The 22,298-nt window shown below is 44.8% G+C and overlaps 1 protein-coding gene across 3 annotated transcripts in view; it reads left to right on the top strand.

Annotated features, from left to right (window-relative positions):
- Window positions 1-22,298, top strand: part of ints3 (integrator complex subunit 3) — a 153,531-nt gene that overhangs the window by 58,071 nt on the left and 73,162 nt on the right. For all 3 annotated transcript variants that reach the window (XM_073061228.1, XM_073061227.1, XM_073061226.1), the window contains exons 11-14: window positions 3,667-3,754; window positions 6,016-6,095; window positions 7,693-7,784; window positions 9,701-9,807. In XM_073061228.1, coding sequence (XP_072917329.1) covers window positions 3,667-3,754; window positions 6,016-6,095; window positions 7,693-7,784; window positions 9,701-9,807 — 367 coding nt within the window. The remainder of the gene's footprint in view (window positions 1-3,666; window positions 3,755-6,015; window positions 6,096-7,692; window positions 7,785-9,700; window positions 9,808-22,298) is intronic.

Raw genomic sequence — 22,298 nt, 5'->3', positions numbered from 1 at the left:
AAGTTGTACTAGCAAACCTGTATGCCCCCAATTTTGATGATGTCATGAGGCCAGAGATCTCAGGGTTCATTCCTCACCTCTGCCACTGCTTTTGTGTGTGGAGTTTGCATGTCCTCCCTGTGACCATATAGACTTCCTCCAGGTGCTCTTGTTTCTTCCCACATCCCAAAGACACCTAGTTAATTGCCTCTAGTGTGTAGGTGAAGGGTGGAATCTGGGGAGACTTGGTGGGATTCGCCTCTGTATTATAGAGTATGAGCTATAAGGAGAGATCGGAGGGGTTATTTTCTCAGGAGCATTGGAGGCTGAGGGGGTGACCTGATAGAATTTTATAAAGCTATGAGAAGCAGAGGTGAGTAGGTAGTATCTTTCTCAGATACTCAAATGACGAGTACCAGATGACCTAGCTTTAAAAAGAGGGGACAAAGTTTCAAGGGAAATGTGTGGGGCAAGTTAAAAAGCTTAGATAAACTTGTGTTGTTTTCTCTGGAACATTCTAAGCTGAGGGGAGACTTGATCTTTTTTTTTTCCAGGGTAGACATATTTAAAACAGAGGGCATGCATTTAAGGTGAGGGAGGCCAGTTTAAAAGAGATGTTTTGGGGCAAGTTAAGGAAGTTTGGACAAACTTGTGTCGTTTTTTTTCTGGAGAGACCTGATAGCTGGAGTAGCCAACGGGTATCTTTCTCCCCAGGTAGACATGTCTAACTCTAGAGGGCTTGCATTTAAAGTGAGAGAGGTAAGTTCAAGGGAGATGCGAGGCACAAGTTTTATTTTACTCAGTGGAGGGTTTCTGGAACATTTTACCAGAGGCACTTAAAAAGGCATTTAGAATAGGACAAGAATATGAAGGGAATGGAGAGATGTGGGTTATGTGTAGGTTGATGGGATTAGTTTGGCATCATTGTTAGCACCGACATCATGGGCCAAAGTCCATGTTCCTGCACTGTACTGTGTGTTCCCAAAGAACTGTGGAAAGTTTAGATATGAGTAACACATTGATTAGGAAAATGGTAGAGATCAGTCTCTCGAAACATCTTGAAAACCACGTGAACAAACAAAAGACATGGCAGGCTAAGGGTCAAGCGAGGATTTGCTGGGTACAAATGGATAAAAGGTGCTGAAGGGTCTGTTTCTGTGCTGGAGAACCAACCCAGAGGATGAGTTGTCAAGTTCAAGTTTAATCGTCACTCAAACATACATGAATACCCATGAATGCAGCCAGACAAAACAGTGTTACTCTGGGGTCAAGATGCAAAATACGATTCCAACGGTCATACACAGCTCAAGGCATATATACCACATATAAGACAGTAAGCACAGATAAGACATCGGTAAAACACAGTCACATAAAAAAATATAGTACAAGACCCTTCGTCCATGAATGTTGCAGAAACCTGCAGTCAAACACGATCCAGCTGGTCTGCGGAGCGAACACTGAGGGACAGCACGGATTCTGGCATGGGGGTCACATCACCGCTGCCAGTGGAGTGCCCACTTTGATACCTCCCCCGGGCAGCTTCAAGCAGGCGATCCAAGGCCACGGTATCTTGAAGCCTAGTCCTCGCTATGAAGGAGGCCACGCAGCTCCTCCACCGTTTACCAATGAATCGGACTTCCAGCATTCCACACCACCAATCTCCAACAGGGTCTCGAACCAATGAATTGGACTTTCAACATTCCAACGGGGTCTTGTGATCGCAAGGAAAGCGACTAAGTCAATCACTGGCTGTTAGGCTGCACGCCTCCTTCGCGCAGTGATGCCTCTCCATTGCAGGCAGCATCACGGTCCGCACCAAATCCTGCTCCAAGAGTTGCGTCTGCACCCTTCCAAGAATTTTACAAGCAGGCCTCTGTACAGTATAACTTGAAGAATTATATTTATAAATTCATCAGACCAGGAGTGTACAGGACTTGGACAACTTCCAATCCGTGGTCATTGTTTATAATTCATCTTACTGATTAACTTTTCTTTCAGTGTTGGTAGGGAATCTATAATTATTTGAGCTGAAGTTAATAAATATGCAGTGACTGTGGGGAGATGTTTGAGTGAGCAAGAGTATCTTGGTGCCTTGATGAGTTAAAAATTAGAACATAAGAACATAACGTTGTTTGTCATATGTACACAGATGCAAATGACACATTGTGAACACAGTGTTTCAATGACCAGCGCAGTCTGAGGACATGCTGGAGTCACCAATGCTTCTGTGCCAACATAGCATGTCCACCACTCACTAACCCTAACCTGTCCTCCTTTGGACTATGGGAGGAAACCGGAGCATCCGGAGGAATCCCACAGGGTCACAGGGAGAATGTACATAGAGACAGCAGCAGGTAATTGAACCTAACCTTGCAGTTGGCATGGTAAAGCGTTAGGCTAATTGCTGCATTATATTACCATGTTTTTCAATGCTTTCTGTCCACACGTTGGCCTGAACCAATCCTACATCCTCAGCAGCCAAATCTCTGAGGAGGTGGTCATGAGTAACCCCATCAACGATCTGAGAGCCTCCTTTCCAACCCAGAGACCAGCCAGGACTGGAACTGGGCATCAAAGGCAGCGATTTCTATTTATTTGTTTTGTTTGGTGATACAGTGTGGAATAATCCCTTCAGGCCCTCCGAGCACAACTGCTCAGCAACCCCTGATTTAATCCCAGTTTCATCACGTCTTTGGACTGTGGGAGGAAACTGGAGCACCCGGAGAAAACCCACACGTTCCAAGGGGAGGACGTATAGACTCCTTACTGATGACATCGGAATTGAACTCTGACTCTTGTGTCCTGCGCTGTAATAGCATTCACTAACTGCTTAGCTACAGTGGTATATCTTAGTTTATTAACACTGATATGCTTATGTCATAGAAATACAGAGCTTCATAAAAAAGACACTGTTTGCAGTTTCAAATGGTTATCATTATCCACAGTGCACTCAAACCCATGAGAGGCCCACTGTTTCTGGACATCCCCCATTATACCCATGGACACCATGTGCTCCTTCTCCAGGGACACCCAGGCACAGATGTAACCTGGGGTTTGAGGCAGGCAGTTAGGCAGAGTCCTTGACTGACCCTTATCTGGACCTGTGAATGGCTGGCTGGGCCACTGCCAGTGATATTCCTGAAGTCTTATGTGGGCTGTCGATCAACATTATATTGTCAAGTGGGGTGTGAACCCCGAATTCAGAAGGGAAATTCTGCTGGGCTTGGCCAGGCTGAAATCTGGCACCAGGTTGCAAGGTACAAGGTGAGGCTTCTCACCATATCTCGAGGAAGCAGCATCTAACATCAAGGATCCTCACCATTCGGGCCATGCTCTCTTCTTGCTGCTGCCATTGGGCAGGAGGTACAGGAGCCTTAAGTCCCACACCACCAGGTTCGGTTATACACTTCAACCAATCAGCCTCATGAATGAGTGTGGCTAACTTCACTTGCATTAATTCTGAACTCAATCCACAACATGGACTCTATTTACTTATTTCATTTGCACAGTTTGTCTTTTTGCACATTGGTTGTTTGTCAGTCTTTATGTATAGTTTTTCACCGATTCTATTGCATTTCTCTGTTCTACTGTGAATGCCCACAAGAAAATGGATGTCAAGGTAGTGCATGTACTTTGGTAATAAGTTTTACTAAGAAGTTTGAAATCTGCCCTCATTTTTTGTTTCAGTCCAACGTTGCAGCTTCTAACGCCAAGCTTGCCTTGTTCTACGACTGGCTCTTCTTCAACCCAGAAAAGGACAGCATCATGAACATTGGTAAGGGTCCTGACCTGCTCTTCCTCTCACAGCAGTGTTGCCCTACCACAGTCGTCACCTACACGGTGAAGGCTGGGAGAGTGTTTGACATTGAAATAATGTCACCCTGACAACCATACAACTATTACATCAATGGGTGTTTACTTCATGGCGATGATTGAGTGGTCCTGCTGCCGCAAAACCTACATTTTGGAGATACAAGAGACTACAGATGCCGGAAATCTGGAGCAGTAAGCAGTCTGCTAGCAGGCTGAGCACTATCTGTGGAAGGAGTGTAATTGTTGCTGTTTCAAGTCGAGACCCTGCATCCAGACTGAGAGGAGGGAGGGTGTGGTTACCTCAGCATGACGAAGAGTTTTGACCCGAAACGTTGACAGTTCCTTTCCCCCCACAGATGCTGTTCCTCCGCCAGGTTGTTTGTTGACCCTGTGTTTCAGTGGATAAATGGATTGTTTAGAAATGCTGATGGTGTGGTATCTGGCTCAGTGATTTATGTTCTCTACAAGGCTGAGTCCCCTTTCCCATTCTTCAGGACTTCAGGGTCCCTTTATATCACCAGTTCACTAGAAAAAAATTCGAGCATGGTGTGACATCTTAAAAGTCAATTAAACATGCATTGGGTTATTAATGGAATATTAATCAACAGTCTGGAAAATCTACTCATATAAGACTGCCAAGTACCAGGTTTGTCAGAATACTGAAACTTTGCAGAGTAAAGCTCCTTACTGTCTTTGACACACTTCCAGAACAAGGTCTGCATGAGTTAGACATATAGCAGTGCTTCCTCTCCACTGTCATAGAGCAATACAGGCTCTTCAACCCACCAGTCCTTGCTGACCACAGTACCCACCCAGCTGGTCCCAACTTCTTGCATTCGGTCCATATCCCTCTAAGCCCCACCTCTCCATATTCCCATCCAAGTGCTTCATAAGTTGTACTGCTTCAACCACTTCTTCTGGCAGCTCACCACTCTCTGTTTGGAAAAAGTCACCCCTTTAAATATTTCCCCACTCACCTTGTATCTATGGCTTCTAGTTTTGGACTCCCCGATCTTGGGGTAAAGGACTGTTCATTTTATCTTGTATAAGGGAAAAGGACTTGTATGAGGTGAGAGGAGAAGGATTTAAAAGGGATCACGGGGGCAACTCCTCACAGAGGGTGGTACGTATTTGGAACTAGCTGCTAGAAGAAATGCAGTAACCTATAACCTCTCAGGAATTTGAACATTGTTGCTGTTAAATAGGTCGTTAGTGAGACTGCACTTGGGAGTAATGTATACAGATCTGGTTACCCTGTTGTTATTGGAAAGATGTGGTTAAACAGAAAAGATTTACAAGGAAATTGCCAGGCGTAGTTATAGGCTCCCTGAGTTATAGGGAGAGGTTGACCAGGCTAAGTCTTTATTCCTTGGAATATAGCAGAATGAGGGGCAACCTTATCAAAGTTTTAAAATTTAGAGATCCTTGACACACTTTCCATGCAAGAACTGCATGAGTTAGCCATATATCAGAATTAGGTTTATTATCACTGATACATGTTGTAAAATTTGTTCAGTGGCAGCAATAGAGTGCAAGCCATAAAATTTTCATAAGTTACAATGTAGAAATAAATAGTGTGGAAGAGGATAGTGAAGTAATGTTCTTGAATTGTTCATATGGCAAAGTTCCCATAACACTCTGTAGACTGCATGAATTAGACATGTAGTGAAACTCCCTTCATTAGTGGGACAGTCTAGGACCAGAGGGCACAGCCTCAGAATAGAAGGACTTCCCCTATAGAACAGAGATGAGACATTTCTTTAGACAGAGGGTGGAATTTATTGCCACAGGCAGCTCTGGGTGCCAAGTGATTGGGTGTATTTAAAGTGGAGGTTGGTAGGTTCTTGATTAGTTAATCAGAAAAAGTTAGTCTAAGGTTGTGGGGCAAAGGCTGGTGAATGGGGTTGAGAGGAAAAATAATCAGCCACAAACGAATTATGGAGCAGACTCAATGGTCAAGTGGCCTAATTCTACTCCTATGTTTTATGGTCTTTCATCTGTCCCAACTGAGCAGACGAAGGTTGGATTGAAGTGGAGCAAAACTAAAAACAACTGCTAGAGAAACCCAGCAGATCAGGTAGAATCTGTGGAGGCAAAGGGATAGTTCACATTTTGGTTCGAAACCCTGCATGAGGAGGGGTGACAGCCATTCTCAAGAAGTGAGAGGTTGTGTTGAAGTAGAGATCGGGAGCTGAAAGGTTTTGTTTTTGACTTGTCTTTCAGAGCCCGCTATTCTTGTGATGCATCATTCCATGAAGCCCCATCCAGCGATTACTGCCACGCTGCTGGATTTCATTTGTCGGGTGAGTGCAGCCCGCAGTTTCCATTCACCGCTCCACCTCCTGGGTCTGGGGTTTATCAAAGTTCAAAGTAAATTTATCATCGAAGTACATATATGTCACCATATACTACCCTGAAATTCATTCACTGTAAATACAAAGGGGAAAAAAGCAAACAAAATAATAAGCAATAAATATCAAAAACATGCAAGGAAGAGTCCTTGAAAGTGAGTCCATAGGTTGTGAGAACAGTTCAGTGCTAGGGTGAGTGAAGTTATCCCTCTGGTTTAAGAGCCTGATGGTTTAGAGGTAATAACTGTTCCTGAACCAGAGTCTCCCGTACCTTCCTTCCTGATGGCAGCAGCGAGAGGAGAGCATGGCCTGGGTGGTGGGGTCTTTGACGATGGATGCTGCTTTCCTACGACAGCGCTCCATATAAATGTGCTGGATAGTGGGGAGGGCTGTACCTGTGATTGGCAGCTATCCCCAGGGCACGGTCGGACGCAGAGACAATGCACTGTGTGGCACAATGGGGCCGCTGAGGATAACCAGGTGGCTTGAAACTTGTTTACTCATGACATGTCTGCTCCGTTCCCTTCCTCCACACCCGAATTCTCTTTACACAGGACGGTTCAGTTATACAGGTGGCGTAAAAGGTAGATGAGATGGTAATAAGAGTTTGTAGTGTACTTGCCCACCTAAATCAGGACACTGAGTGCAGAAGTTGGAATATTATGTTGAAGTTGTACAAGACACTGGTCAGGCCAAATTTGGAGTATTCTGCTCTCCTGACTATAGGAAAGGTAGAAATAAAATTGAAAAAGTGCTGAAAAAATTTATAAATAACTTAAGAACCTGAGTTGTAGGGAAATGTTGAATGGGTTAGAACTTCTTGTTATTACTTAGAGACACAGCACGGTAAGAGACCCTCCCAGCCTGAAAAGCCCTCAACATTCAGATACATCCGTGTGTCTTTGGAATGTGGGAGGAAACCAGAGCACTCAGAAGAAACCCACATGTTCATGAGGAAAGCATACAAATTCCTTACAGACAGTGATGGGAAGTGAACACGGGTTGCTGGTGCTGCACAAGGTGAATGCAGTCTCTTTGTACCCCGTCTTGATCTCTGCTATCCATGTAACACCAGTCTCCCCCATCTTTAGCCGGAGTCCTTATCTCAGAAAAGTACAGGAGGTTTGTCCGTATCTCAGATGTGAATCAGCAATTTGTTGAATCAATGGGCCCTTCTAGTCTAGGTACAAGGCAATAGGTAGAAATAAGAACTTTCTTTTTATGCAGCTTCCTTAGGGAATGGTGACCATAACATGATAAAGTTCTTCATTGTAACAAAGAGTTGATTGTGGAACTATCGTTCTGACTCTAAATAAGGGAAATTGAAAGTGTGAGGTACAATTTAGTTGTTTGAGTCCTAGAGTAACAGTGCTCTGAAATAGGCCTTTCAGCCCAGCTAGTGAGTGGGTGGTAACCCTGGGCTGTGAAAAATTCAGCCCAGCTAGCAAGTGACAGGTAACCCTGGGCTTCGTCAGTTAGACCTGCCAGTCAGTGCTGCACTTCCATTTGCAAGCTCAGATGCTAATGTTCTCCTTGTCGTCTTGGGCAGATTATTCCGCACTTCTACCCCCCGCTGGAGTCCCACGTGAGGCAGGGTGTCTTCAATTCGCTCAATCACATCGTGGAAAAGAGAGTCCTAGCGTAAGTACCAAACCACCTGCCTCTTCAGATGAAAATTCATTTTGGTGGGGAAGTGTACCAGGAGGAATTACTTTTGAAACAGTGAGAAATTGAAGGTATTGGTGCTGTATTGTACATTTTAGGAGTCTAGCCTTCACCAGCACGGCTAGCATTTTTGACCCATCCACAGTTGACCTTAAAGTCTGGTGCTCCCGTAGTGTTGTTGGGAATGGTTGTGGACCTAATGGGGTTGAGAGGCAAATAAAACAGCCGTCATCGAATGACAGAACAGACTCAGTGTGCCAAATGGCCTAATTATGGACTGCCCAGGCAGAATAAGCAGAAAGAGAATCTATTCCAAGCCTCACAGAGGTGTCAGTTAGGTGTGTGTATGAGTGTGTAGCTGTTGGGAATGGAGTTCCTGGGTATAAATCCAGGAGATCGCAGATGCTGGAATCTAAAGCTGAAAGCTGACAGGTCCCCAAGCTTTGACCTTTGTTCCAAGATCTTGGAAAAGTTGTCTATGCCAGTAATGATTGTTAACCTGCACCTTCTGTAAGTTTTAAATGGGTGGTAGGTGAATGGAGCTAGGCAGTGGTAGGTATGATAGGTATGAGTAGACCAGAGGTGGACTAGCAGAAGAGAGGAAGAACACAGGAGGTGAGGGCTACCTCAAGCTGGAAAAAACAATGTGCTTCCCAGTGGGTTGTGCACCGGGTGGGGCTGAGAGAGATACTAAATTAGCCATGATCAAGTGGTGGTGCAGACTCAATGGGCCAAAATGCCTAATTCTGCTCCTATGTGGACTGACCAGGCAGAATAAACAGTAAGAGAATGTATTCTGACCCTCACAAAGTTGTCATTTGGGTGTGAGGAGCTGTGTGTGTGTGTGTGTGTGTGTGTGTGTGTGTGTGTGTGTGTGTGTGTGTGTGTGTGTGTGTGTGTGTGTGTGTGTGTGTGTGTGTGTGTGTGTGTGTGTGTGTGTGTGTGTGTGTGTGTGTGTGTGTGTGTGTGTGTGTGTGTGTGCGAGAGTGCAGGTACGTGGTTATGCTATGTGTTCTGTGTACGTGAATATACAGGCGCATCGGCTGTGTGGGTCTACCCTACACGGACGCACACCCTGGCTATCTGATTGGGCGACACAGTTGTGCAGTGGTTAGCATAATGGTATTCACGTGCCATCTGTAAGATTGGGGTTCAATTCCGGCAGCTGTCTTTTGGAGTTTATATATTCTCCCTGTGACTGTGTGTGTTTGCTCCAGTTCCTAGTGTTACTGAGTTGCGGGCATGCTATGTTAGTGCCGGAGGCGTGGCAACACTGCCCAGCACAATCCTCCCTGATTTGATTTGATACAAACGGCCCATTTCACTGTAAGTTTTGGTGTACTTGTGACAAATAAAACTAATCTTTAAAAAAAATCTTTGTTGTTTACCGGTGGTAACGAGTGTGAAATGTGTATGTAGGTAGTTATGGGTTTTGACTGTGTGTATGTGGGGAATATGTGTTGACTGTGTGTATGTAGGTATGGGTATTTTCCGTACATGTGATGAGTGTACGTGCAGACGGAGACACTCGTTTCATTGACAGGAGGAGTCCTGTGTTCTGCTGAGGACTTTGTGCAGACATTCAAAGTTCAATATAAATTTATTATCACAGTACATATATGTCACCACATACTATACTGAGAGTCATTTTCTTGCGGGCATCCACAATAGATGTAAAAACACAATGGAATCAATTAAAACTACGCACAAGCAAAGAGAGAGACTCCCGAGAGGTCTCATTTTGGATAACGTTCTCTAATCCTGCCCAATTCCAATGAGGTGGGTTTTGAACATAAATAACCCCAGGGCATACTCGCTCTGTTGTGTCTGGGACCCTGGGAAATGAGCTCACAATGTCATCTCTCCCTCCATTTCTCTCTCTTTGCTCTCAGGCCCTTGGCTCCCCTGTTTGACAACCCAAAGCTGGACAAAGAGTTGCGGGCAATGATCCGGGAGAAGTTCCCTGAGTTCTGCAGCTCACCGTCGCCGCCCGTGGAAGGTAATTGACGCTGCCTGGGCTTTGATACCCATGCCATAAGTACAGGTAGTTGGGCCCCACACTGTTCTCTCAGAGAAAGGAGTGAGAGATGTAGGGAGGCCAAATTTAGAGCATTGTGTGCAGTTCTGGTCACCTCACTACAGGAAAGATATCTGTAAGCTTGACAGTGCAGAGAAAATTTACTAGGATATTGCTGGGACTTGAATTGCAGAGATAGATTGAATAAATGAGGACTTCAATCACTGGAATATAGGAGTATGCAAGGAGATTTGATTGCAGTATACACAATGGGGGGGGGGGTGAATGCATGCAGGTGTTTCTCCACTGGTTGGGTGAGACTAGAACTGGAGGTCATCACTTTAAGGTGAAATATTTCAGGGGAATCTGAAAGAAATGTCTTCACTCAGAGGGTGGTGCAAATGTGGGAAGAGCTATCAGTGGAAGTTTAGATGCAGGTTCATTTTTAACCTTTTTAAGAAGTTTGGATGGGTACATGGATGAGAGGGGTATGGAGGGCTGTGCTCCAGGTGCGGGTAGATGGAACTAAGCAGAAGGCCAGGTTGGAATAGACTAGAAGGGCTGAAGGGCCTGTTTCTGTGCCGTGGCGTTCTGTAACTCTACATTGAGCCAGTGCTGCTTCATAGGCCTCGATTCAGAGTTGCTACTGTTGGCAGAGCACTCCATATAAATGGCAACAGACTATCTGCTGAAGGTGGTGTAGCATGGGTGGGGGGTATTGGAGTTAGGAGTTGTCAATGCAGGGGTGTCTCAGTGAAATTCTGTGTTCTGATACGGGACTTTGTCCTGAAGCACCAACAATCCCTCTCAGATGCTGCTCGACTTGCTGAGTTCCTTTCGCAATAGGTTTCAATAGGTACATTTAATGTCAGAGAGACGTACATAATGTACGTTCTGAAATTCTTTTTCTTCAGAATCATCTATGAAAGCCACCCTCCCATGCATAAGCAGCAGCAAGGCAACGACACCCCCCCCCCCCCCACCAGCACAAAGCATTGGTACCCCCACTGAGCACTCAAGCATGTAACAAAGCATTAATAAAGACACAGACTTGCTGTACCCCAAAGACCACTCATTCACCCGGTATATCACATACCACAGGCTCTCTCCCTCTCCCTAATAAGGGAAAAAGAGGTGTCCCCGTTTCACAGTGAGACATAACAAAAACAACTCACTGATTTATGGTGTTAAAAGTCTGTTGCGCCGCTTTCTCCGAGCTCTGTGCCCGAAGAACTCGGGTCTGTGGGCACACAGCCAGCAGCCAGCTCACAGCTTTCCATCTTCCGTGCACCCCCAAGTGACGTCGGCACTGACCTCGAACCCGCCCGCCTCCAGAGCCACGAAAATCCGGCACCCTGAAGGCGCGCTGGTCTTCCAGGCCGCGTCCTTGGCAGATCGAAAAGTGGCCGGTCGTGAGAGCGGATCCCATTTCTGAAAAGGATCGAAGACAGCATGGAACTCCAGGTCAGAGTCAACTGGAGTCATGCACCGTAAAAATGGGTCTTTAGCCCATTGATTTTGTGCCCATTTACAATAGTGTTTTCATACTTTTAATATAGTTAAGGTGCTTTACAATGGGATGAATTCCAAACATGAAAATAAAATATAAAGTAAGTAAACAGGAAAATAAAAGACAAAAAGATGTTAATTTAAAGCAAGGTTAAATAAATAGGTTTTGAGCTGACGTTTAAAATTGTCAGTTGAGTCTGCATCCCTTATAGTTTTAGGTATTGAATTCCAGAGTTTAGGAGCATAGTTCAAAAAAGCCGACTTGCTAATTATCTTTTGAGGAAGATTGTTTAAATTTAAGAGACTGGCAGAAGAAGACCTGAGATCTTGAGCTGGATTATAAAACAAAAACGATTCAGTGATATATGCTGGTCCCTAACTAGTGAGAGCTTTAAAAACAAATAAGAGATCTTGAACATCGATTCTAAAAAGATACAGGAAGCTACACACTCCCATCAGCTAACCCTACCCCCTCCGATTCTACCACTCACTTACACAGTAGGGGCAATTTACAGCAGCCTGGGGGTCTTTGGCAGCATGGGGAATCCTGTATGAATTGAATTGACTTTATTTCTTACATCCTTCACATACATGAGTAAAAATCTCTCTGTTACGTCTCCATCTCAATGTGCAATCATAATAATTTATAATAAATAGAACAGTCAATGTAACATAGAGTACACTCAAATCAACGTGAGTTCATCATTCTGATGGCCTGGTGGAAGAAGCTGTTCCGTAGCCTGTTGGTCCTGGCTTTTATGCTGCAGTACCGTTTCCCGGATGGTAGCAGCTGGAACAGTTTGTGGTTGGGGTGACTTGGGTCCCCAATGATCTTACGGGCCCTTTTTACACACCTGTACTTGTAGATGTCCTGAACCATGGGAAGTTCACAACTACAGATGTGCTGGGCTGTCCATACCACTCTGCAGAGTCCTGCGATTAAGGGAGGTACAGTTCCCATTACAGGCAGTGATGCAGCCAGTCAGGATGCTCTGAACTGTACCCCTGTAGAAAGTTCTTAGGATTTGCAGACCCATACCAAACTTCCTCAACCGTCTGAGGTGAAAGAGGTGCTGTTGTGCCTTTTTCACCACTCAGCTGGTGTACAGACCACGTGAGGTCCTCGGTGATGTGGATGCCGAGGACCTTGGAACTGTTTACCCTCTCAACCCCAGATCCATTGATGTCAATAGGTTTTGCGGCATTGAGGGAGAGGTTGTTTTCTTGACACCACTGTGTCAGAGAGATGACTTCTTCCCTGTAGGCTACCTCGTTATTATTTGAGATAAGGCCGATCAATGTAGTATCATCGGCAAATTTAATTAGCAGATTGGATGGTGATGCAGTCGTGGGTATACAGGGGGTAAAGGAGGGGGCTCAGTACACAGCCCTGAGGGGCTCCTGTATTGAGAGTCAGAGGGTTGGAGGTGAGGGAGCCCACTCTTACAACCTGCTGGTGATCTGTCAGGAAGTCCTGGATCCAGCTGTACAAGGCAGGGTCAAGGCCGAGGTCTCTGAGCTTCTTGTCGAGCCTGTATGGAACTGGATGTTGAATGCTGAACTGTTGTCCAAGAACAGCATTCTCACATAAGCATCCTTCTTCTCCAGATGTGTAAGGACGGTATGTAGAGCATTATCTGTCGATTGGTTGTGTCAGTAGGTGAACTATAGGGGGTCCAGTTTGGGTGGTAGCAGGCTGCAGATATAATCCTTGACCAGCCTCTCAGAGCGTTTGCTTATTATTGAGGTGAGTGCGACAGCACGCTAGTCGTTCAGGCATGTTACCTTGGTCTTTTTTGTTACAGGGACAATGGTGGATAATTTGAAGCAGGAGGGCACTCTACACTGGGAGAGGGAGAGATTAAAAATAAGTAGACAATGCAGTACTGGAGTCAGGATTGAGCTAGGCTTGCCCAGGTTTAGGGATTAGATTTAGAACAGAGATGAGGAGAAACTGGTTTTCCAAGAACAGTGTATCTGTGGAATTCTCTGCCCAGGAAAACAGTAGAGGCTACCTCACACAGATAGATTTTTGTACAGCAGGGGAATTGAAGGTTCTGGGGAAAAAGCAGGTAGGTGGAGCTGAGTCCTCGGCCTAATCAGTCATGATCTTGTTTTGAATGGCGGAACAGGCTTGATGGGCCAGATGGCGGACTCCTCCTATTTCTTGTGCTCTTGTGTGAGTATGAACTAGCAAATTATAAGAAAAATGGACACAGAGTGTGGTGTCAACTTCTGATCTCCTTGCTTGAGAAAAGATATACTGACTTTGAAAACGATGCAGAGGAGGTTCATCAGGTTATGCAGATGAGGGAGTTGGCCCGTGAGAAGACTTTGAACTGCCTGGAACTGTTCACTAGAATTCAGAAGAATGAGAGGTGATCTTATAGAAACATGTAAAATTAGATGGGATTAGATAGATAGAGGCAGGAAAGTTGTTTCCACTAGTATGTGAGACTTTGAGGCTGGGGACGTGGCCTTAAAATTCAGGGGAATAGATTTAGGACAGAATGAGGAGAAACTGCTTTTTCCCAGAGAGCAGTGAATGTGTGAAATTCTCTGCCCAGAGAATAGATTTCTGCATAGCAGTGGAATGGAGGGTTACGGGTAAAAGGCAGGCTGGTGGAATGAGTCCATGATCAGCCATGATCTTACTGAATGGCAGAGCGGGCTCAATTGTCCAGATGGCCTAGTCCTGCTCCTGTTTCTTCATGAGACAGACTCACCTATAACAACTGTGTTGCCCAGTGCGCTAGTCCCATCTGCCCACATTTGGCCCATAGCCCTCTAAATCTCCACTCTCCAATAACAAGTTAACTGCAAATAGAACAATTTTAGCCTAAGTGCATCAACTTAAAGGTGGTAATAATGACTACATAATCAAAGCTGCCTCATTGCCAGCTGCATTTGTACTAATCAATGTTCTGTCCCCCAGGTTAATCTCATCTCTCTATCTGGCAAAACAATAGAGAGTACTCAGAGCTGGAGATCAGGGGCTCAGACTATCAATCTAGAGACATGAGTTTGAATCCCATATCAGCCGTTATGAACTTGATATTCAAGTAACTAATCATATCTGGATTTTAAAGATTCATGCTGTTATCAGTAATAGGTGCCAAAATTTGATTTTTAACTGCAACATATGCAAAATGCTGGAGGAACTCAGCAGGTCAGGCAGCATCCATGGAAATGAATAAACAGTCGATGTTTTGGGCTGAGAAAAGAAGGGGGAGGAGGTCAGAATAAAGGGAGGGGAAGGAGGATAGTTAGAAGGTGATAGGGTAAGTCAGGTGAGTGGGAAAGTTAAATTGAATTGAACTTTTGAATTGAATTGAATTTCAGTTTATTGTCATTTAGAAACCACAACTGCAATGCAGTTAAAAAATGAAACAACGTTCCTCCAGAATGATATCACAAAAGCACACGACAAAACAAACTCACCAGAAAATCCACATAATGTTTGGCAATCCCCAAATCCAGAGTCCGGAGAGGCTGCTACATATTAATATCGTGCTACCATCTTAGTGTGGTCCCTGGAAAGGAGCTCCAAATCCACCAGACAAAACAAGACTACCCAGACACACCAAGTCAGGAGACCAACTCTACCACCCAACAGACCAAAAACTAAAACTACAAGATCTACACAAAACCACATAGTTACATATGGTTATAGTTAACATATAGTTACAACAGTGCAAACAATACCATAATTGATATATAAAAAAAAGGACTGGAGAGGAAGGTACCTGATAGGACAGGAGAGTGAACCATAGGAAACAGGGAAGGAGGAGGGGCACCAGGGGAGATGATAGGTGGGTATGAAGGAGCAAGAGGCCAGGGTAGGGAATAGAAGAGGGAAAGGGGATTTCTTTATTTTACGGGAGGGAGAAATCACTATTCATGCCATCATATTCCCAGATGGAATATAAGGTGTTGCTCCTCCACCCTGAGGGTGGCCTCATCGTGGCAAAAGAGAAGGTTGTGGACTGACATGTTGGAATGGCAATCGAAATTAAAATGTTGGGCCACCAGGAAATCCCGCTCTGGGTTGATGGAGTGGAGGTGCTTGACGAAGTGGTCCCCTATTTGCGTCGGGTCTCACCAATGTAGAGGAGGGTGCATGAGAAGCATCGAACACAATAGACGACTCCGGCAAAATTCGCCGGTGAAGTGTTATATCACCTGCAAGGACTGTTCGGGGCCCTGAACGGAGGTGAGGGAGGAGGTGTATGGGCAGGTGTAGCACTTTGGCCGCTTGCAGGGGTAAGTACCTGGGGGAGATTAGTGGGCAGGGATGAATGGACAAGGGAATCAGAGAGAGCAATCCCTGGGGGGAGGTGGGGTGGTAAAGGTGTCTTTAGTGGTAGGATCCCTTTGGAGACGGCGGAAATTGCGGGGAATGATGTGTTGGATGTGGAGGCTCGTGGGTGGTAGGTGAGGATGAACTCTATTAGGGCAGCGGGAAGATGGGGTGAGTGCAGATGTTCAGGAAATGCAGGTGAGGGCAGCATTAATGGCAGAGGAAGGGAAACCCTGTTTGTTTTTTTAAAAAAGGCATCTCTGATGTCCTTGGAACAGATGTGGTGGAGATTGTGGAACTGAGAAAAGGGATTTTTACAGGAGACAGGAAGAGTTATGGTCAAGGTAGCTGTAGGTTTATAAAAAGATGTCAGTCGACAGTTTGTCTCCCGACTTGGTGACAGAAGTTGAGAAAGGACAGGGAGGTGTCTGAAATGGAGCAAGTGAATTTAAAGGCGAGGTGGAATTTGGAGGCAAAGTTGATGAAATTGAAGAGCTCGACATGGGTGCATGAAGCAGCACCAATGCACCTGTCAGTGTAGCGGAGGAAGAGTTGGGGACCATTACTGGGTCCTAGCTGTCTATGAGATATGCTAGCCGGCACGCAACCCAAGGCAGTACAATATGGAGAACGAGTTTTTGCCCATGCAGGCTCCCCTACCCATGTAGCTGATGAATCCAAAAGAATGGCAGTGATTGATATAGTTTGGCATCAGTGTCTCTGAAGGAGTTGTTGGTCAGCATTGGACTACTTTAGGGACCATAGCTCTGGATTTTTCCCAAAGTCTTCTCCATGAATGGGTATAGAGACAAGGCAGCAGAGGTTTGAGATCAGTTTTCCTTCTAGGTGAGCTGGCAACTGTGGTTGACAAACCCCATCTGCCCAAAGTGACTGGTTTTGCCCCTTCTCTTGTCAGGAGGAATGGTTCTGCCAGGCTTAGTAGCTAAGCCACATGTTAAGGCCAGGAGGTGGATTTGGTTGTCAGGCTATTTGGGATGCATGCCTTTGGGGGGCATTTAATAGATAGTGGGAGCTCATCCCTACTACCACACCTTCCTCTGCCCCCAGCTCTTTACAACATTAAACTGGTACTTAGGAAGCAATGTGTACACTGACATCTCTGGTACCAGGTCTCGAAACAGCAGCTGGTGCTTGTGGCCTGTTTTAAGATCCAGTCCTAAAGACAACATCTCTGACCTTTGCCTGTGTTTTCAAGCTCGAGGCTTCATTGCAAAACACAATCTCCTTAACTCAGTGGCCAAGGTACAGTTGCAACAAAAGGTTTGATGAACCCTTTGCAATAACCTGGTTTTCTGCATTAATTACTCATAAAATGTTGTCTGATCTTCATCTAAGTCACAATAATAGACAAATGCAATCTGCCTAAGCTAATAACACACGAATAATTGTGCTTTTCATGTCTTTATTGAACTCATTGTTTAATCAGTCCAGGCTGGGGGAAAGTATGTAAACCATTGTACTTAATAACTGGTAGAACCTCCTTTAGCAGCAATAACTTACACCAAACGTTAATCGTACTGCTGATCAGACTTGCACAACTGCGAGGAGGAATTCTAGACCATTCCTCCATACAAAACTCTTTCTGTTCATCAATATTTCTGGGAGACCTTGTATAAACAGCCCTCTTCAGGTCATGCCACAGTTTCTCAATTGAGTTAAGGTCTGGACTCTGACTTGGCCATTCCAAAACATGAATTTTCTTTTTTTAAACCATTCTCTTGTTGATTTACTCTTTAAGTTTCAGATTATTGTCTTGTTGCATCATCCAACTTCTATTAAGCTTCAAGTGACGGACTGCTACCCTGAAAAATGTCTTGACCCAATTTTGAATTCATTGTTTCCACAACAATTGTCCAGGCCCTGAGGCAGCAAAGCAGCCCCAGACTGTGATGCTCCTTCCACCATGCTTCACAGTTGGGATGAGGTTTTGGTGTTGGTGTGCAGTGTCCTTTTTCCTCCAAACATAGTGGTGTGCATTTCTGCCAAAAATTTCCATTTTTGTCTCATGTCCACAGAACATTGTTCCAGAAGGTCCACATGGTCTTTTGCAAACTTGAGATGTGCAGCTTTTTTTTGAGAGCAGTGGTTTCCTCCATGGTGCCCTTCCATGAACACCATTCTTGTTCAGTGCTTTCCTGGTAGTGGATGCGAGAACAGAGCAAGTTACAAAGAATTCTGCAGGTCTTTTGTCATTACCCTTGGGTTCTTTTTCACCTCCTTCAGCATTCCATATTGTGCTCTTAGTGTGATATTTGCAGAATGCCTAGGGAGTGTAACAACTGTACTGAATTTCCTCCAATTTCCCTTACTTTGGACTGATGAACTCACAGGTTTTTAGAAATGCTTTTGTAACCTTTTCCAGCTTCATGCATCTCTACAATTCTTCTTCTAAGGTCCTCTGAAAGTTGTTTAAATCAAAGCATGGCACACATAAACAGATCTTTCTTGAGAAGAGCAGGCTCAGTTAGTAACCTGACTTTGTATTTTTTATAGAGCAGGGCACCTCAACAACCCACACCTGCAATTTCATCTCATTGATTGGAACAACTGACTCCAAATAACTTCTGGAGATGCATTAGTCCAGAGATTCACATAATTTTTGTGAACCTAGACTGTGATTGTTGAAATGGAGAGCTGATAGAGGTTTACAAAATTATGGTAAGCATCGATAGAGTAGATGGCCAGAATCTTTTTCTGAGGGTCAAAATACCTAAATCTAACAGACAAGCAAGGTGGTTGGGGAGGGATGAGTGTAAAGGAGATGTGCAGGGCTAGTTTTTAATGTACAGAGTGGTGGGTGTCTGGAATATGTTTCCAGGAGTAGTGATGGAGGCAGCTGCGATAGAAGCATTTGAGGTTCTTATATAGGCACATGAATATGCAGAGGAAGAAGGGATATGGACATTGTAGGCAGAAGGAATTGGCTTAGTTTGGTATTTTCTTCCAGAAAGGCCCTTTTCTGGCTGCCAGTGACTCGTGCTGTTCCGCGGAGGTCACCGTGGGAATAATTTCTTTTCACATTATATGGAAGTGATTTGAATGATGGAATTGATGGCTTCCTGGTCAAGTTTGTGGACGATACGAAGATAGATGGAGAGGGGCAAGTAGTGTTAAGGAAGCAGAAAATCTGCAGAAGGACTTGCACCAATTGGGCAAAGAAGTGGCAGACAGAATAAGGAAGTGTATGGTCATGCACTTTAGTGGAAGGAATCAAAGCATGGACTAAACAGGGAGCAAATTCAAAAATCAGAGGTGCAAAGGGACTTGGGAGTCCTTGTGCAGGATTCTCTAAAGGTTAACTTGTAGGTTGAGTTGGTAGTAAGGAATGCAAATGCAATATTAGTATTAATTTCACGAGAACGAGAATGCAAAAGCAAGGATGTAATGCTGAGGCTTTATAAGCCACAGGTCAGACCACACTTGGAGTATTGAGCACTTTTAGGCTCCTTATCTAAAACTGATGTGCTGGCATTCAGAGGAGGTTCACGAGAATGATTCTGGGAATGAAAAGGTTAATGTATGAGGAGCATTAGATGACTGGTTGTGTACTTGCTGGAGTTAAGAAGAATGGGAGGGGGGAATCTCATTCTTATCGAATAAGGAAAGGTTTAGACAGAGTGGATGTGGAGGGCATGTTTCTTATAGTGGGTGAGTCTAGAAGCAGAAGGCGCAGCGTCAGAAATAGAGGATGTCTATTTGGAACAGAGAAGAGGAATTTCTTTAGCCAGAGGATGGTGGGTCTGTGGAATTCTTTGCCACAGATGGGTGTGGAGGCCAAGTGATTGGGTACATTTAAAGCAGAGGTTGATAGGTTCTTGATTAATCAGGCTGTTAAAGGTTATGGGGAGAAGGAGTACGGGGTTGAGAGGAACACTGAATCAACCATGTTGGAATGGCGCAGCAGACTTGATGGGCTGAATGGCCTAATTGTGCTTCTGTGTCTTATGGTATTAATTACTTCAGCACAGCACTGTGGGCTGAAGGGCCTGTTGCTGAGCTGTTTTATGTTCCTTACAGCCCCTCGTCAGTCTTTTATTTATAGCTTTTCATAAAATCTATTGTATTTCTTTATTTTTTTGCAAGTGCCTGCAAGAAGACGAATCTCAGTGTAGTTTCTGGTGACGTATACGTACTTCTATAATAAATTTACTTTGAATTTTGATGTTTTACAGCACATTCCAGTGCCCATAGAACAGGGAGAGGGGGAGATGCCACTGCAGTTTCACCCCCACAGAATTGAGCCCCGTGTGCCACAAGAACCTTGTAAAAGGCTTTCCGTTTGATTTGTTTCTGCTGCTTAGCAGCACCCGCTATTGTGCTAGTGACACAAGAAGAAACAGCAGCTTGCGTTCCCACCAGGATTCCTCGGGAGAGCTCAACACTGAGCTCCAAAGGGAAGCAACCAAATGGGGAGGAGAAGTAAACGTTTAGTTTCTAAATGTCAAGTGACGCAGAGAAACAGGCAGCTGAACACAACAGAAAGGACTTAATCAGAGCGGTGATAAATTTATCAGGGTCCCCGTGGCCATATTAAAACATGTAATGACTGTTTTGTCAATGACAGGGCCTATTATTACTCATAAAATAATACAGCTGAATTAGTCCACTGCTTGCAAATGGTCGCGCTGCTCTCCGATGTTGTACCTATACACGAGGCAGCAAGGTGCAGAAGCAGGTGGGGGAATTTGGCCCCTTGAGCTTGTACAGGCTCAGAATCAGGTTTATTATCACTGACGCTTCTTATGAAATTGTGGTAGCAGTACAATACATCAAAATGATTATAAATATATAAAATAAATATGCAAAAAGAGCAATATAGTGAGGTAGTGTTCATGAACCATTCAAAATTTGATTGTGGAGGAGAAGCTGTTTCTAAAACATTGACTGTGCACTTTCAGGCTCCTGTTTCACCTCCTTGATGAAAGGAGGGCATATCCTGTGTGATGGGGGTCACTTGTGAGGGATGTGATCTTGTGTCTTCCCCTTCCCCCCCCCCCCTTTTTTAAAGATGTCCTTGATGCGGGGGAGGCTAGTGCCCACCTTCTCCCTTAACCCTCCCAATAATGAGCCTATCAATCTCTCACTTCAATATACCCAATAACTTGACCACCAAAGCCCTGCGTGGCAACAAATTCTCTGGATTCATCACCCGGTGGCCGAAGAAACTTCTCCTCATCTCAGTTCTAAAGGGTAGTCCTATTACTGTGCCAGTTAATCCCTAACTCCCCTACTGACCCACAACCATTACATCTTGGATTTTTAAGCTGCTCTAACTCCTTTGTTGTTTTCACAAGTGAAACTGAGTTTCTGAATTCACGCTGCCCTTTTCGAGGAGAGCTTGACAATGGGTTCCAGAGGTCAGCTTGGTCAGCCATTCCACATCTAGGGTATTGATTCTTGGGTCACAGAAGACAAAAGGGTACAGAGGCTGCCGTAAATCATAGAATTGAAAAAGGCCCTTCAGCCCATCCAGTTTGTGTTGGACTGTTATTCTACCTAGTCACATCTCTACCCCCTCCATACCCCTCCCAACCTTGTACCTGTCCAAACTTCTCTGAATTGTTTCAATTGAACCCACATCCACTACTTCTGCTGGCATTTTGTTCCACACTCTCACCGGCCTTTGAGTTCCCTTTAAATATTTCACTTTCACCCTTAACCTCTAGTTCTAGTCTCACCCACCCTCAGTGGGAAAAGCCTGCACGAGAAGATGCCGGCACAGTAACAACATTTAAAAGTTATTTGGACAAGTACGTGGATAGGAAAGGTTTAGGGAGGATATAGTTCACACGTTGGCAGATGGGACTAGCTTAGATGGGAATGGGGTTGACATGGATCGCTTGGGCCGAATGGCACATTTCTGTGCAGTAAAACTCCATGACTGTAGCAGTTAGCGTGACGCTATTACAGCTCGGGGGGAAGGGGTATCTGGAGTTCGGAGATCAATACCGGCGCCATCTGTATGGAATGAACTGCATGGGTTTCCTCCTACAGTCCATAAGCATACTGGCTACTAGGTTAATTGGTCGTAGTAAATTGTCCTGTGATTAAGTAGTGTTAAATAGATGGATTGTTGGGCCAGGAGGTGCTGTTCCATGCTGTAGTTCAAAATAAGTAAATATTTATTTAATCCAGGCACTCAAGTTCAGCCCCCTGCTCAGTTGCAAGAAGTTTTTTTTTTGATGAACCTGGACTAATAAGCTGGCAGTGATGGTGGCTGTGAAGCTAGTGGCCTTCTCTGAAGGAAGACTGCGGTCCATCCCCTTTCAGTTTGTAGGTGACTCCATGACCACAGCAGTAACTGTCCTTTAAAACAATCCAGCAGCCCACTCAGTTCAGGGGCAATTAACAGTGCTAATAATCTGGCCTCGCCAATGACACCACATAACGTGGGGAGAAAAACGGGAGTTTGTGTGAGTCAGGTACTCGGTATATTGTGTGCAGCCAGACTGAAATTGGGACAGCGTCATTCCTGTCACCTGCACCTAATAAAGTGGCCGCTGAGTCTATGCTTGTGGTCTTCTGCAGCTATAGCCCATCCGCTTTAAGGTTTAATGTGCTGTGTGTTCAGAGCGGCTCTTCTGTACACCACTGTGGTAACGTGTTGTTATTTGAGTTCCTGGAGCCTTGCTGTCCACTTGAA

This window comes from Hemitrygon akajei, chromosome 11 (genome assembly GCF_048418815.1).
Source record: "Hemitrygon akajei chromosome 11, sHemAka1.3, whole genome shotgun sequence".
In the NCBI taxonomy this organism is placed as follows: domain Eukaryota; kingdom Metazoa; phylum Chordata; class Chondrichthyes; order Myliobatiformes; family Dasyatidae; genus Hemitrygon; species Hemitrygon akajei.
The sequence above is the reverse complement of the archived record's forward strand: the minus strand, read 5'-3'. Positions and strand labels throughout refer to the sequence as shown.